General features: G+C 38.9%; 1 protein-coding gene across 3 annotated transcripts in view; it reads right to left on the minus strand.

The window, feature by feature from the left end:
• LOC126353937 (activated Cdc42 kinase Ack) overlaps positions 1–18,730 on the minus strand; it is a 403,423-nt gene that overhangs the window by 193,089 nt on the left and 191,604 nt on the right. For all 3 annotated transcript variants that reach the window (XM_050003203.1, XM_050003205.1, XM_050003204.1), the window contains exon 9: positions 10,990–11,129. In XM_050003203.1, coding sequence (XP_049859160.1) covers positions 10,990–11,129 — 140 coding nt within the window. The remainder of the gene's footprint in view (positions 1–10,989; positions 11,130–18,730) is intronic.

Here is an 18,730-nt window from a genome sequence, read left to right on the forward strand (position 1 = left end):
TTCACAGTTGTGGACATTACCAGCCCCATACTGAGTGCCTAGTTCCTTGGGCATTACAGTCTACTGGCTGACATAGCAAGCTGTCATTTAGTCGATGGTACCTCCGGTAAGTCCGTCCACTGTAGCTCCTTTTCCTTCACATGTTTCGCTGCAAAACAGTTGGAGATTTCAGGCTCTTATGCTCAGCTCCTTGCAGAATTCCTCTCTCCTCATCCAGTCACTCAATACCCCCCCCCCCCCCCAGAATATTCAGCATGGCATTGTACATTAATTACACTGCCATTACTCTTGGCCACTCAGTTTTCAGCTGTGCCCCCCCCCCCCCCCCACCCTCCACCCTCCGCGCTCTCTCTCTCTCTCTCTCTCTCTCTCTCTCTCTCTCTCTCTCTCTCTCTCTCTCTCCCCCCTCTCCCCCCTCTCCCCCCTCTCTCAAGAGAGATTTCCCTCCAACCTTACTGGCTCTCTTGACTGCCAGGTGAGTCTGCCTAATTCTCAGACTTCCTCCTCCCTTGTTTTCATGTGGATTTGTATAACCTGCATACAGAATCCATTCCAGTGAAACCCTGCGCTGACATCCCCCTTTTCAGCATTTGTCTTCTCGTGCTGTCAGACAATGCTGAACGAAGTACTGTAAACTATCCATAGTCCGCCCTGTTCAAAGATTGTCTCACTTGATTAAGAGGTTGTAACACGTAAAATATTATTGTTCTTGTTAGCTTTTAGGAATAATATTTCTGAACGAGCTTTAGTACCTCTTTCAGGATGTCTCATTATTTATTATTGTCTTTGTTAATCAGCATACATCTACAGACTTATATGCCACTTAGGAGCATACAAGGGACTCAAAATCGTTGTTTTAATACTACATTCAGAAATTACTGTAGCTCCATTTGAAAATGTGAAGCTGATGCCAGTATTTGTGTAATAAATATGGCTATGGAAAGAGACTAGGTATTATTTAGAGAGGATTTTTTAAAATTCTTTTCAGAGAGAAAAGACTTACGATACCTTAAATGGTTCAAGAAACTTCTTAGGTAAACAGTTTGGCTGAATCCTCCTGTATACAATGTGAGCATCTGGCAAAATTGAACATGTTTAGGAACAGCAACATAAAAATCATATTCAGAACAACAAATAACACTAAAATACTAGAAGAACGTAACTGACTGAGTGGTGATAAATGATAGCTCGCTCTGGCAAATTGTGCAAACAAGCAGGAAAAATAATAATGCGTATTCAAATACAACATTAGTGATGTGCTGCTTGACGCAAACATGTCAGTTTCATATCTAGATGTAACACTGAATAGTGATATGAAATGGAATCAGCACATAAGGATGTAGTAGGTAAATGACCGGCATCTATTCGCTGGGAGAATTTTAGGAAAGTGTGGTTTATCCTAATGGACACTACATATGTAATACTATAGTCTGGGAGACGAGTCTTTTGTATTGACAGCTCGGTAGCGTCTTTTCGTTGCCTAGCGTCCGCAGGCAGGCAGCCAATGACAGCCTGACTTTGAGCGGGTAGCAAGGGCCACGTTGCCGCTCTGAAACTCGGTCGCACGCACTTATGAAACTTACCAGTGTCTCACGTGCAGGCGGTGCGGTCGTTCGTCGTTTTACTTTGAGAAAGAAAAGGACAAAAGTGGGCCTTTAATTCCTGTTGTTCATATTGTGAAGAGAACTGCAGCAACATTGAAAATAAGTAAGAACACTGTTGTAAAGATAGGGAAAGAACAGTATAGTGTAGATTGTGACGAGAGTGGCACAACAAAGCTGCACGCACCAGGAAAGAAGCGACCGAGAAATGAGCAAGTGACACCTTTGGACAATTTTCAGAAAGACGCTATTCGTCATCATATATACAGCTATTATAAGAGAAGGGAACATCCCACTCTATCTAAATTACTGGTGTCGCTTCAGAAAGACGATCTTTTTAAAGGGAGCAAATTTTCAGTGCGTACAGTGTTGAAAGACATAGGCGTCAGCTATTCACTGTTTAACGGACGCAAAATATTAATGGAAAAGACAGATGTAGTTGCATGGCGGTGCAGATTTCTGCGCAGGATCATGGGTGTGGAATTCGAAAGTATAGTGTGGTTAGATGAAACTTGGGTCAATGCCAGCCATTCTTTACGTAGAGGCTGGAATGAAGGAATGCCCGAGGGGACAATGGCAGTGCCTGTTGGCAAAGGAGGGCGTATTATTGTCTTACATGCAGGAACATCGAAAGGTTTTGTGCCAAATTGCTTGAAAATGTTTCGGTCAAAAAAGACGGGAGATCACCATGAAGAAATGAACAGTGTAATATTTCAAGAATGGTTTGAGACATCGCTTATGACAAATCTGACAAGTCCATCAGTGATTGTTATGGACAATGCGCCTTATCATTCCGTTGTTCACGATAAGGCACCAACCTTGGCAACAAAAAAAGAAGATATCATTCAGTGGTTGAAACGGCGAAAAGTAGATTTCAGAGAAGATTTATGGAAGGTGGAACTGCTCGAAATTGTGGCACAAAAGAAACCCCAATTTCCAACATATGTAATTGACGAGATTGCTAAAAGGCACAGGCATGAAATCGTTCGGCTTCCTCCATACCACTGTCACTTCAATGCAATTGAAGGAGTGTGGGTGCAGATAAAAAATTACATTGCTGCAAACAATAAAAAATTCACAATCTCTGAAGTGGAAACTCTCCTTCCAGTAGCGAGACGTGGGCTAAAATTGTAAACAGCACTGCAAGTGCCATCAGAGAGGTGGCCAAAACCGAAGGGGTTGTGGAAGAATGCATCGAAAATTTAATTCTACATCTGGGAGAGAGCAGTGATAGTTCGAGTAGTGCTGAGGAAGACAATGTCAAATCAGATTCTGACAGTGATGTGAGTGGTGTTTTTCCATTACAGTAACTACAACGTATTCAGGAATGTAAGAAGGGAGTTCGCTACCGATCTACAACCAGATCATTACATTGTGAGTACTTTCTTCAGATTATAACTCTTAATACACCGACCAATTATTCTGTAGCTTGTAGTAGAACAAATTAATAACGCTAATACTTAACAATGGAAACCAAAACTGCTAATGTTCAACAACTTGCGAAAATAGTTTTCATTTCAGTTGTGAAGTTTATCAAATAACTTTATTATGTTTCAGCATCTTAGATACTTGTACTAAATAGCTCTTATCAGTTTCTGAGTTAATATATTTCAAGCATCAACTTTAAATAAATTCACGTGTACCAATACGACTTGTATTTTGTCTCGCTTTTATTTCTGCTGCTAGAGAATGCATGTAGCAGACAGGGCGTCGCGTGCTGTGAGCCACGTTTGGCAACAGCGCCGTCTGTCAGCCGGAACTGTCAGTACCAATCACTCGTCTCATAGACTATAGTGTGACATATTCTTGAGTACCGCTCGAGCATTTGTGATCCCCAATTGGTCGGATTAAAGGAAGACATTAAAGCCATTCAGAGATTTTCCGCTTTATTTGTTATTGTATTTTACAGACTGTAAGATGCACATTTTCCTTGAGGTGCATCTTATACTCTAAATTAATATAAAAAGTCCAGTCTTTGATTTTAAATTCCCTCCAGTCTTAAAAATGTCCATATATGCCGCAGAAAACCTATCTCTATCTGCAAAATTGGATTCAACTGACAGCAGCAGTGCACCGATGTGACAAACACGAGTTGTGGACATTCACAAGCTCAATAACACTGTCTCACTTGCGCCCCGCGACATGACAAACCCGGAACATGTATAGCCTATGACGCGCCAACGCAGTCTATGGTGACAGTAAACTTGAATTGAAAGTGATTTGTGTTATTGATAATAGTACAATATTTTTGTTAGTAGCTAGTTTCATAACAGTATATGCAAAAGACCATGGAAGCAGAGTAACTGAGCAGCATTTTGGCCCCCCGCCACCAGAAAATGATTGGCAGACGTGCAAAAAATGAGGAACACTAAATGTGCAAATAGAGGACTGAATGCAAAAAGGCCAAAACTAAATAATGATGTATTGAAATGGATTCAAGGAGCCCATCAAAATGGCACTGCAATTAATACAAAAAAGATTCAAATACACCATTGTAAACCAGCTCTACAGAGGAACTTCCAGACTTCAAGGGTGGAGTTGCTTGATGGTACATGCTTATGAAGCATCATGGACTTAGCTTGCGAACCATCTCAGAATACGCCACAAGAGTACGAAGAGAAAATATTATCATTCCATTGCTTTATCATTCAACATTGAAAGAAAGCGAGTGAGGAACTATGCCAAATAGTGAATAAAGAATAGAACTCCTCTGACATCTGATGGCCAAAGTAACAGCATGGAAGGTCCTAAAACTGTAACTATAAAAACATATGGATATGAGAAAATGCGCTACACTGTTGTCCTTTCATGTTGTGCTGATGGTACTAAACTTAATCCAATTTTCATTTTCAAGTGCAAAACAATGCCAAAACCTTCTGAAATACTGGCAGGTAGGTCAATCAACGTGAAGTGTTCCAATAAAAATTAAGTTGGTTTCTTGACCATTTTTAAATATTTCAGTTTTCTTATATGTGATATAAAATGGAAATGCCGTGTGGGTAGGGCCTACCATCAGGTAGACCGTTTGCCTGGTGCAAGCCTTTCACGTTGTCGCCACTTTTGTGACTTGCATGTCGATTATATGTGTTTACCCTGTGTGATTACCCTATAATTGAGAAGCTCAAATAATTTTCAAAGCAATTTTACCTTGTACCATTTCTGAATGGTGGCCATTTTTACTTGCAAGCGCATTGCCAGTTTTTCAAATTGGAGACATTAACGTTGATTTGAATATCTCTGCACTGCGTTAAGAAACAACAACATTGCAATTAATGTGATTGTTTTTAGGATAGTCTCCTCTTCAACACTGTTTATTACTCAAAATACTCTAAATTCAAAACTAACCAGTGAAAATTACCTCCAAAGTTTGGTGTTGAAATCTCAGAAAATCCACTTTCTTGAACCAAAAATAAATGCCGAGGAGTGATTTATCAGAGCGCATTCTTTTCTATTGTTAGATGAATACAGTGGAGGAGGAAACTTGTAGATGCGTGCGGTCCACTGGACCTGATCGCGTAGTGGTAGTAGTAGTAGTAGTAGTAGTAGTAGTAGTAGTAGATGTCACAAACTACTAGCCCTGTATAAAGCAAGAACATTAACAAATGGTTCCTTAATTTTTTTATAAATTTTTGAAATTTGAAAATGTTTATTTTTTGTAAAGTTTGGGGTTAGTTATGTCTGGTGGGACTGATTATAAAAATTTGATTTTTGCACATTTTGTATGCCTATATGATACCAAAGTACTATAAAAATTTCAGCATTGATATTTGCCTGTGAACAAAGATATGAATTTTTGAAAATGAGGAATTAATTTACATTACACTGCAATTGGTCTTATGGTTGTTGCCTGATTCGTGAGTAATATTGCCAAGATGTAATCAATTATTATTGAAGTTAAGGTACTGAATTATATGCAGAAACTCGAAAAATTACTGAACTAAGAATCTGTATTATCTCGACAAATTTGAAACAAATATTTTCAATTACCGTACTTTAATATGTGGTGCTTCCTAATCCTAGTAGCGACTGTTAAGAACACATTTCTTCAGATAACTTTAGTGATATAGAATAAGACCTCACAGTTGCTGTGGTACATTCAAACAGCTTCCTTAATATGTTTTCAGGGGTATCCAAACATTGTTACTAGTAGATTTTTTAATGATGTTATTGGGTCAGCAGGCTGGTAAAAATGCACAAGAACGTCATTGTTATCCAAACTTAGTCTTTCAACCTGTGTAAGCCACCAATATCCATCACACACACATGCCAGTATGTCATTCAATGTTGAAGAAAGAGATGTAATTTTGCTGACACAATGATCCTTGTGAATTTTGGTTTCTGATGTTACATTGCATCGAACTCAAGTTTTCTGCAATGCCAAGGAATTTGTGGAGTTGTTTCGTTCCTTTTATTGCTATACAGTTTTCACATCTGGTTTGCAGTGTTGTTTTGATATTAAGAACTACCTCTTCCTTCCTGATGAAAAAATAGATCATGTCTTTAATATTATCCTTGCAAAACACATCATGTCCCCTATTGTAAGAATTTGGTCTGTGGTCTTTCTTTGTAGGTTGGCTTTACTCGTTCAGATTTTGTTGCACCTCCTACTCCATCACATGCATTTTTACCGTGGCAAGGAGCACAAAAGTGCCATTTGGCCTCCAACCTGAAATCTACTTTGTGGTTGCAAAGATCTGTAAAATTCTTTTTTGTTCTTGTATGGACCTCTGCTTCCATCTGACAAGTATATGAACTGCTCAAGCCTGAGCAATTTTTCCTTTATGTAATTTGTTACATACCTTTCAAACATATGGACAACGAAAGTGTTGTGCTCCAAGTAGTCACTTAGAATGCAAATTGAAGAACTACAAACTATGCCTCTCTCATTCGTGAAGTACAGAACAAATGGATGCACTGCTGTATGGTCATTGACTGTGCGGTACCCTTATATTTCATCCTTGTGTTTCATCCTTTTTTGTTCTCAAAAACTTACTTTGGGTTTTAGAAACATAGTAGTGACTTTGAGATTTTCTAAGTTATCAATTAAAGATTCAAAGTAACCTTCCTGATATTTAACCACTGTTATCATTTCAGCCCTGTTGTTTGTGACCCACTGTTTGAAGGTAATATTGCCAGGCATTTCCTCCTCTAATTAATTGAAGAATTCAATGACTTATCATATAAACTCATCATGCAGTCACAATTGTTAGTGTCAAAGATCATTAAATGGAGTAATTCTCTGTAGCTAAAATCATTGAGTTTTGCATCCACAATCATCAGTATGATATAAACATACGAATACAGAAGGTGTTCCTGAGGAGCCAGACAAAAAACACCACTTAGGAGAAAGGTCACAAAACTCCGACCTTCCAATTTTGTGTTCAGGATGGCCATCTTTGAGAGGTACATAAAGTTCATTTAAATTTGACAGCAATAGTTATTCTGCATTATTACTTTAACTCCATTTATAACAACTCTTTTGCTACCTGAGCACATTCTACCATTTTCATCGTCTTCAAAACTGCTGGATCTTTTCTGTTGTTTCTTCACTTACACTTACTCCTTTCTTCTTTCATAAAACTGGTAGAATGCCATGCTCTTTCACTAATTTTCAGGTTAGTCTAACCAAACAATCAGAAACTATGAACTTGTGGACTATTTTTTTCTCGTGTCAAACTTAAAATTTTAACTTTTTCCCCTCTGTCACAGAACATTTACTTTTTAATTTCTCAATAAAGTTCACATAATCAGTGTCAGATGATTCTGGAGGTAGGGTTTATTCTGTTTTAGAAATACTGTTGGTATCTGCATTATTAAAGCAATATTCTCTGTGTTATTAAAGCAAGATTCTAACTCTTTTCAAATTTTGTCTGAAATACACTGTACCTTGCTTTTCTTTTTTCGCAACTCAATTTACTTATTTTCAAAGCAGGTGATAGCTGCAGATTACAACAAGCAAGATCCAATTTGCTAATAGCTTCCTCATTCGGAATATAAATGTCATTAACAAGGTTATATGATTCTGATCCTGGATTCATGATAAATATTTTTGAGTAACAATTTGGCACATGGAATTTCCAGAAATCACATTAATTTTCAGCCAGGAAGCTGTTGCACTTGCACTTAACAAGGAGAAATGTTCACGTTTTATTTCGCTGAAACATTTAATACCTGCCTTTTTTTGAACTTTGAGTGCAGCAGAGTATTTTATTTTTCTCATAATACCCACAAATTGTTGATATAGAAGAACCTATTTGGAGTATAAACAGTTTGTCTACCTTCATTAAAGTCATTAATTTTTTTTTATGGCACACATCACTTCCTATATGTCCTACAGAGCACTGTTAATCTATTTTATTGCATTCCAGTTATTCTTTCAAATTTTTTTATATTAAATTTTAAAATTATTTTAGTTAATTAAAAATTACACTCATGACAAAAGCACATAAAATATTCTACACTCTTAATGAAGTGTATACATTCACTTTAACAGAATTTTCAGAACAGACTGACTGCAACAATGCCACACCCAGCAGGACAGCAAATGTAGTGAGGGTACCACATGTACAGACTTGTCACTGACTAATGGGCTCCTGTGCAGACTTGTAAATCTGTCCAATGAGATCCAGTACACAGTTGTCTCGAGGTCCAAATTCATGCACAAAACTGTAGCTTTTTCAACAACTGACAAATTTCACATGTTTATTATTTTACTTTTATCATTTTGAACCTGTAATAATGTGCTACATAATTGAGAATAAAACTGTTTTAGGTGAGAATTTTGCAAAGGTCGCTCATAATATCAGCCCCACTCAAGAACTGTTAAAGATCTTACACGGAAATAAAAGAGGCTGGCACTTAACAAGATTGTATAAGAAATAGAGATTGATGTTTCATAATGAAAGGGGTTCGATACATTGCTGGGGGGGGGGGGGGGGGGAGGAATTTTCCATCAATAACTTTTTCATCATCTAAGATGAGCTGCTGCTCTTTCCTGACATCTTACTACTGCCTGGCACCCAGCTGCAGTATGTGACTGCTGAGAGCCTCCCTCTCCCACACAGTGGGAAACAGTGTCCTAACAGTTATGCAGCCTAACAAATGCAGTGCCAACTACTAATTAGCTACTTTTTACTGGTGTTGCCAGCAGCAGAGAAAACTGGCACTAATTGGAAGATATTCATTTGCCTCCTAGTCCCACCAATATTGCTCTTTGTATCACCTCTACTTTCCTATAAGTGAGAACCCAAGTGAGGGTGCCAGAAATGTGGCAAGGATGCAGTGCCATCCTCTCTTCACTACTCCTCTCCCGACAGAAGTCGGGCTGCTGAAGCTCCGAGTCCTCCCATTCCAGAAAGTAGCCACTTGAAAGATAAAATTATCATTGCCAAACAGTACAAAATGGTGTGCATTTCATGTACAGTTTAAACAATTATCATTATATGAAGCTAACTCATTCATTCTTTGTCCTGTCTTTTTAAAATCTTGAGATTTTAAAATTTAAAAATATTTCTTAAAATTTACAAAAAATGTTCAAAAAATCATGATTCAATACTTTAACGGTAATAAATTCATATGTAGATTCTATAGATTTAATAATTAATCTTTGTCTCCTCTTCTTATCTACTGACCATTTGAAAATGACTGGCTAGTTAAATCTGTTCATGGCAGTATGAAACTTTCATGTCACTGTGTCATATAAAACAAAAACTAAAAAGACATCGATTCTATGAGCATTAAGCTACAGAGAAAAACTTATGATATAATTTAAGGGCACTTTTGGAATGCAATAGTTATTTTCTAAACAATATGTAGCCTAAATTGTTACAATGGAAATAAGCGGGTATAAAATGTCCAGTATTTATGTGCTAAATATGTGACTGATCAAATTTCCTGGCAGATTAAAACTGTGTGCCAGATCGAGGCTGAACTTGGGTCACGAGTTTGAGTCTCACTCCAGCACACAGTTTTAATCTGTCTGAGAGTTTCATATCAGTGCACAGTACACAGCAGAGCAAAAAACTCATTCATGTAAACTGACATTTGATACACATACAATTGATCAAATGAAATAATTAGCCACAAAATAGAACATCGAGGTATAATTGTATGTTATGTGGAAGAAACATCTGGAGAAAATTCTATAGTTCAATTTGTTTATCTTGGCAGTTCGTGCATTGACCCACCACGAGAGATTGCTGTGTTGCCTGTTGCATGTGCCAAGAGAAGCACCGCCATAGTATAGTTCGCAAACTTTAGGGGGGAGCGTGCAGTTTATGAAGTAAAGCCACCAAGGCCGCATTAACCCTTTCGCTGCTACATTGACGTGCTCCCCGCATTCCATGCTGTGCGAGATTTTGTCATCACTGTGCTGCTCCCCTTTACAGACACACGGTGTTTCAACTGCTTTAACACACTTTCTCATTCTATTTCACAATAACTATTTGGCCCAAAAATTTGATCTTTACACATCTTCTTGACTGATACCTTCCCCCCATAAATAACTTAATTTTGTTTCTATGTTCAATGTAGTTATTGTGCAGCATTAGATGTAGTAAACCATTGCACGAAATTTTGAAGAGTTTGCAGAGGTGAAAGTCCATAGTGTATACTTTCCGTATGGTCGATTTTAGTTGCCACTAGAAATTTCAAAAAATTACATTCAAACGAATAAAATTCATGAAGTAAGACACTCTGATATTTTTTTTAAATAAAGAAAATATTAAGCACTGAACAAGATTTGAACTCAGAACCTTTTGCTTAGTAGCCAAACACTTTAACCATTACGCTAACGCAGCTCATCATTCAAGGGAACTCACGGATGACTTTAAAACATCACGCAAAATACTGACAAACGCTATTGGTATGACTATGAATTACTCACGTTTTGTCGAAATACAATAGGAAATAAATAATTACCGCTGTTGTTTATTGCGGAAAAGCGGATAGTGAGAATGATACGAACACCTTTCCTTGCTAGCACCTGAATTAGGAGGCTTACTGCTTGTTTGGTTTAATTAATAGAATATGAAGCAATTGGTATAAAGAATGCTTTTTCCAAACTTTCTATAAAAGAAAGTCTGCTATCAAGGCATTGCTTTTGTTCAATTACTTCATTTATGACTGAACGTTTCTAAAACTGAAGACACTCGTCTGTGCTCTGCACTACAGTCAAGCTCTGGCAACGTCATTCTCTGTCCATTGGGTGACTGTGTTTTGTGTCATCAGATGCGCAGAATGAACCTAAACTCGGCCGTCGTCGTAAATGATGTGCACTTTAACATGATTGGTTAAAAGACAAGTAGCATACTCAATTTGCACCTACTGGTATGGAAGAGATATGTCTAATACAAATATTATCAAAATAAGAACTATGCAGCAATATTACCTGTGTGTATGAATGAGTTCTGCAAAGGCTTGCTAATATCATCAGGGTGTTTTTTACGCATAGGGTCCACAATGCAGCGTGGGAACATGCCAATTTGGAAAGTCCGCTGGTTTTGTCCTTTCCACCAATACAGCTCTGCACTGAAACATATATGTTGAACTTCCCAATAATACAGCACTGTTAAGATAATTTAACAATAAACACATTCTCTCTCTCTCTCTCTCTCTCTCTCTCTCTCTCTCTCTCTCTCTCTTTCTTTTTTCCTTCCCAAATACCATGGGTAACACTGTTGGAAGTTATACGACAGGAAATTATAAACCAGAAGAAACCACCTATTCCAGCCTGGACACAAACATCACCCATCCCATCAAAGGCAGGGCTACCTGTGAAACGAATCATGTGATGTACAGGCTAAGCTGCAACCACTGTGCTGCAATTCTATGTGGGCATGAGAACCAACAAGGTGTCTGTCTGCATGAATGGTCACTGACCAACTGTGGCCAAGAAACAACTGGACCACCCTTCTGCCAAGCACGCAGCCCAACATGACATTCTTCATTCCAATGACTGCTTCACAGCCTCTGCCATATGGATCCTTCCCACCAAGACCAGCTATTCTCAATTGTGCAGGTGGGAACTCTCCCTGCAATACTTCTTACATTCCCATTACCCTCCTGGCCTCAATCTTCATTAGTCATCATCCTCACCCATCTACCCTCTTTCCTGTTACCATACCAGCACTACACAGCCCTCAATTCTACCAATGCACCCAGTATTTTTACTTCTCTCCTTATCTGCTTCCCCCTCCCCCTTTCTATGTCTCCCCCACCCTCCATCTAACCCCCTGACTGTACAGTAGCTGCCCTACCCTCTCTCCACCTCATCCCTGCACACGCCCCAGCAGCACATCACCGTCCCCCTCCCCAACCACCTCCTCCTTACCCCCACCCACTTGCCCCTCCCATCATGCTGCTGCTGCTGCTGCTGTTGCTGCTAATAGTATAGCTTCAGCTGCTAGAGACTGTGATCATGCATGTGTGTGTGTGTGTGTGTGTGTGTGTGTGTGTGTGTGTGTTTCTTTCATCCATTATTGACACAGGCCTTGTTGGCAGAAAGCTTATTTTGTGACAGTATTTTTGTTGTGCCTATCTGCGACTCAGCATATCCACTATATGGTGAATAGCAACTGTTCTTTTCATAATATTGTTACGTTCTATTTTGGATTTCCATTGTTTGACACTGTTTAAAGAAGTTTTTAACTACAACTATTGCAACACAGAAGTGTGTGTCTGTGTGTCTTCATGTGTGCTTATTTTATAGAAGTAAAGCTTAATGTATACTCTTTTGGACTATTTCATGTGACAACAGCATCCATCACTCCAACTCACAATTTTGTACCTTGTTTGCATTCTAGAATATCAGTTATCACAGCATTGTTTCTAGCTTGAGGTAGTGTTTTACTGGGCAGAGTGGTTCCCCTGATTTTATCATTTCCGCATTTATCTTGCCAGTTTATATCAGGTGCTGATCAATATCAGCAAGTGGAGGGAAACTGTTAAAGAAAATGTGAAAGTATGTGTCAAGAGCAACTACGTTATGGCCAGAGTAATGTGGAACAAAGAAATTCCATTAAATTTTAGATTACACATCAAATCAACAAATTTAAACTTTGCTTTTTTAACTGAACCTAAGGAATACAATAACAACAACTTACATTGCAACAGCCGCACAAAAAACGTTGTGAAAAAGGTGACCCAAAGACAGCAATTTATTTGCATACTGCCCAGGACAGGCCTGTTCAGTTGGTGGTTAGGTGAGTATCAGCACTTCATCTGGCCCACTCCATGAGACGTGAGCACTCGAAGTAAAAAGGGGCAGACACTCACCACTATGTAGTGCATGGGAAGTGAAATCTGTGCAGTGTCTTCTGAGCAATGACCATGTTTTAGGTTTGCCGTAGCCTTAGAGGCTTCAGCTTAAACACTGGAGGGGGGGGCGGGGCAAAGTCGAATTTTGAACAAGATTATAATGTACTAGACCAAATTTAGATTAGCTTACACAATAAGGTTCATAACAAAATTACTGTCATTTGTCATGTGTTATGTCAGAGTGGGACAGTAGACATATAGCCAGAAAGTCATGTAATTCTTCCAAACCTTTGAGTGTTAATTGCTGAGTAAACATACAGACATACTTTAGATGTACACAAAAAGATCAAAATGAAAATAAAATGGTGTAAATTAACAATGAAGTTTTCAAACCAGGGATGAGTCTTCGTATTTAAGGAATGTGAAGATTACAGATCGTGTGTAATAAGAATAATACATCGAAAAGTAAAATAAGCCTGCAAAGTGTACAGTAAATTATAGTATTTTCAAAATAAAATGTAAACGTTGTGCAAAATGGAAACCTTGCAATGAGTGCACATCACCACTTTCAATTTACAATAGTGACTATTAATGTCAGTACCATACAAAAGCATAGGATCGTCGAGCTAGTGGTGGGAATTACTATGAGAGACAGAAGACCAGAGAAATGTAGCAGGCAACAGACTAGTGTGGAATCCATAATTTATGGCTGTAATAAAGACTTGGGACATGCAGTCAAGTTAAGAGTGGTAGATGAAATAAGGGGGACGTCGCAGCACTCAAAGAGATAAGCGAACATGGGAACCATACTATACCACACCATGCCATACCATAGTATAGTATAATGTAATGGCACATAGAACAGCAGACCATGTAAGAAAACATACAAGGACAGTGCACCTTAAGACTGAAAGACACGATAAAATCTGGAGCAGGCCTTTATCCAACAGTGGATCCCAAGTGCTGGATGACAATGCAGCTGAACATGTTTCTGTTTTATTGAATGTACCTCCCCCCGTGAACCATGGACCTTGCCGTTTGTGGGGAGGCTTGCGGCCTCAACGATACAGATAGCCGTACCATAGGTGCAACCACAACGGAGGGGTATCTGTTGAGAGGCCAGAGAAATGTGTGGTTCCTTAAGAGGAGCAGCAACCTTTTCAGTAGTTGCAGGGGCAACAGTCTGGATGATTGACTGATCTGGCCTTGTAACACTAACCAAAACGGCCTTGCTGTGCTGGTACTGCGAACGGCTGAAAGCAAGGGGAAACTACAGCCGTAATTTTTCCCGAGGGCATGCAGCTTTACTGTATGGTTAAATGATGATGGCGTCCTCTTGGGTAAAATATTCCAGAGGTAAAATAGTCCCCCATTCGGATCTCTGGGCGGGACTACTCAAGAGGATGTCGTTATCAGGAGAAAGAAAACTGGCGTTCTACGGATCGGAGCGTGGAATGTCAGATCCCTTAATCGGGCAGGTAGGTTAGAAAATTTAAAAAGGGAAATGGATAGGTTAAATTTAGATATAGTGGGAATTAGTGAAGTTCGGTGGCAGGTGGAACAAGACTTTTGGTCAGGTGAATACAGGGTTATAAATACAAAATCAAATAGGGGTAATGCAGGAGTAGCTCTAATAATGAATAAAGAAATAGGAGTGCGGGTAAGCTACTACCAACAGTATAGTGAACGTATTATAGTGGCCAAGATAGACACGAAGCCCATGCCTACCACAGTAGTACAAGTTTATATGCCAACTAGCTCTGCAGTTGACGAAGAAATTGAAGAAATGTATGATGAGATAAAAGAAATTATTCAGGTAGTGAAGGGAGTCGAAAATTTAATAGCCATGGGTGAATATGTATTGGGGCTAAGAAATGAAAGAGGAATCCGTATGGTAGAATTTTGCACAGAGTACAACTTAATCATAGCTAACACTTGGTTCAAGAATCATAATAGAAGGTTGTATACATGGAAGAATCCTGGACATACTAAAAGGTATCAGATATATTATATAATGGTAAGACAGAAATTTATGAACCAGGTTTTAAATTGTAGGACATTCTCAGGGGCAGATGTGGACTCTGGCCACAATCTATTGGTTATGAACTGTAGATTAAAACTGAAGAAACTGCAAAAAGGTGGGTATCTAAGAAGATGGGACCTGGACAAACTGACTAAACCAGAGGTTGTACAGAGTTTCAGGGAGAGCATAAGGGAACAATTGACAGGAATGGGGGAAAGAAATACAGTGGAAGAAGAATGGGTAGCTCTGAGGGATCAAGTTGTGAAGGCAGCGGAGGATCAAGTAGGTAAAAAGACTAGGGCTAGTAGAATTCCTTGGGTAACAGAAGAAATATTGAATTTAATTGATGAAAGGAGAAAATATAAAAATGCAGTAAATGAAGCAAGCAAAAAGGAATACAAATGTCTCAAAAATGAGATCGACAGGAAGTGCAAAATGGATAAGCAGGCATGGCTAGAGCACAAATGTAAGGATGTGGAGGCTTATTTTAGTAGGGGTAAGATAGATACAGCCTGCAGGAAAATTAAAGAGACCTTTGGAGAAAAGAGAACCACTTGTATTAATATCAAGAGCTCAGATGGAAACACAGTTCTAAGCAAAGAAGAGAAAGCATAAAGGTGGAAGGAGTATATAGAGAGTCTATACAAGGGCGATGTACTTCAGGACAATATTATGGAAATGGAAGAGGATGTAGATGAAGATGAAATGGGAGATACGATACTACGTGAAGAGTTTGACAGAGCACTGAAAGACCTGAGTCGAAATAAGGCCCCGGGAGTAGACAACATTCCATTAGGACTACTGACCGCGAAAGGCTATTTACAATTTGTACAGAAACCAGATGGCAGTTATAGGAGTGAGGGACATGAAAGGGAAGCAGTGGTTGGGAAGGGAGTGAGACAGGGTTGTAGAGTCTCCCCGATGTTATTCAATCTGTATATTGAGCAAGCAGTAAAGGAAACAAAAGAAAAATTCAGAGTAGGTATTAAAATCCAGGGAGAAGAAATAAAAACTTTGAGGTTCGACGATGACATTGTAATTCTGTCAGAGACAGCAAAGGACTTGGAAGAGCAGTTGAATAGAATGAACAGTGTCTCGAAAGGAGGATATAAGATGAACATCAACAAAAGCAAAACAAGGATAATGGAATGTAGTCTAATTAAGTCGGGTGATGCTGAAGGAATTAGATTAGGAAATGAGACACTTAAAGTAGTAAAGAAGTTTTGCTATTTGGGGAACAAAATAACTGATGATGTTCAAAGTAGAGAGGATATAAAATGTAGACTGGCAATGGCAAGGAAAGCGCTTCTGAAGAGGAGAAATTTGTTAACATAGAGTATAGATTTAAGTGTCAGGTAGTCGTTTCTGAAAGTATTTGTATTGAGTGTAGCCATGTATGGAAGTGAAACATGGCCGATAAATAGTTTGGACAAGAAGAGAATAGAAACTTTCGAAATGTGGTGCTACAGAAGAATGTTGAAGATTAGGTGGGTAGATCACGTAACTAATGAGGAGGTATTGAATAGGATTGGGGAGAAGAGAAGTTTGTGGCACAACTTGACTAGAAGAAGGGATCGGTTGGTAGAACATGTCCTGAGGCATCAAGGGATCACAAATTTAGCATTGGAGGGTAGCGTGGAGGGTAAAAATCATAGAGGGAGACCAAGAGATGAATACAGTAAGCAGATTCAGAAGGATGTAGGTTGCAGTAGGTACTGGGAGATGAAGGAGCTTGCACATGATAGATTAGCATCGAGAGCTGCATCAAACCCGTCTGAAGACCACAACAACAACAACAACAACAACCATACCATGTTTTAAAGACATTCCCACCTTCAATATTGTGTAACTACAGCTTGTAACAGTACTACCCTTCATCCAATAGGACGTCTGTCATTAAGAACAAATTCTTGCTTTACTCACTTCTACTTAAGTTATTTTCAATTATTATTATTATTATTATTATTATTAGTTTAAAGACTACTGTCTACAAATTCTCTTCAGTTTTACAACATTTGTCAACAATTTTTCATCACTTACACAATTACAGTACAGATGGCAATGACTACAAGGTTAACTTTAATGCTATCATAAATGAAAGTACAGTTACAAGAGCATGGTCGTCAACAAGAACTGATGCCTCACACAAAAAGCACACTTACTGAGCAAACACAAAAGTACAGATGGAGCCGAGTTGCCTGCCTCGACAGAGAGGGAGCTACTTTCACACAGACAGAATTTTGTAATAAATTCCAAAATTCCATGAAGGTTAGGTCTAGAATCTACGAGGGTAATCTCAAAAGTAAGGTCTCCTTTTTAAGTACATAGACCTGTTTATTTCTGCAATGGTTTACATCAGTTTACAGCTTGAACATTTAGCTATTTTTTTTACATAATCACCATTTCTGTTGATGCATTTTGTAGACGCTGTGGCATTTTTTTGTATGCCCATGTCATACCAGCTCAATGCGATGCTGTTCGTCATGAATTTCAGTCTCACCAGCTACAAACTCTCTTACAAACATTTCTGACATCCATGCACGACTCATCATACTCTTCCGTCAATTGGCGGTGGATTTCAATTGGCGCAGTGCCCTTTGCATTCAAAAAACGAATAACTGCTGCAATTCGCACTTGGCGGTAACATCCAATGGCAGCTCCAGTCTCAACACCTGGCAAGGCATGACTGAGCACCTCAGTGTGGCGCACACATATTTACACACAGTGCGTGAAGCATTCTTCGTAACAGTGTGACCAACTGCCACACAAACAAAGTTCTGTACTTATAAAAAAAAAACAGGAGACCTTACTTTTGGGCTTACCCTCACACCAGATAATACAAATTTTAAATGCTACATAATTGCAGTTGAGATGATTGATCCGGTCACCTAATAACGACATCCATTACATCTATAATTGCAGTTGTGATGATTGAGCCAGTCACCTAACAACTACATTCATTGCATCTGGTCAGACAACTCGCAGTACATGAGCAGCACTGCTCTCCTTCTTCGCAAAATGGCAACCAGCTGGTTACAAGTCAAGTAATGCTTTCTGGTCCCGGAACCAGTCAGTAGTCCTACGGATGACAGCAGTAGTGCAACCTTGCACTCTGGTTCCACTATCAAGCCCTCAAAGTTTCTCTGATATTCGAAGAAATTTAATTATTGAGAGAGAATGTGACCTTCATATTCCATGTAATGGACATCCCAACCTTCAATCTTCAACCCAGGACTACGATACAGCTTCATTTGAACAACACATACAATTTCACTGTGCTTTTGTTTCCTCAGCTTCACAGGTAACGTCCAACAAGTGACATAGGATTCAGTACAAGCCACAGAAGCACTTTAATCATTTCTCTGACTGGCTGACCTTCCACACAAATCTAATAGTGTGCACTATATCAAGCTGTTTATTGCTTACGTGTCAGTGTTTGGTGATACAATGTGCACACTCCTTATCCTGGGCATCTGAATGTGAGTATGCATGCCAGCTGTAATGCTTCTTCAGCTTGGATTACTATCTGGTGCAATGAGCCTGAGCACTGTCATATTCAAACAAACAGTATCAATTGTCACTTCAGCCTCTCAATTGCTGATCAGGAATAATAGCAATAAACATATATGACTCTCTTTGCTATGTTGTAGGCAAATGTCACAAAAGGCAATATTGTACCCCAGACTTAATTTAATATCAGTGGACATCAAGAGCATATCTGCTAACAGTTTATTAAATTGTCCTGAGAGACCATTTGTCTACATACGTTAGAAAGCTGTCATCCTGTGCACGGTCTTATACTGTGAAATTACTGCAGATAAGTCTCAAATGAAACACTTATCTAATATTG

This window comes from Schistocerca gregaria, chromosome 3 (genome assembly GCF_023897955.1).
Source record: "Schistocerca gregaria isolate iqSchGreg1 chromosome 3, iqSchGreg1.2, whole genome shotgun sequence".
Taxonomy (NCBI): domain Eukaryota; kingdom Metazoa; phylum Arthropoda; class Insecta; order Orthoptera; family Acrididae; genus Schistocerca; species Schistocerca gregaria.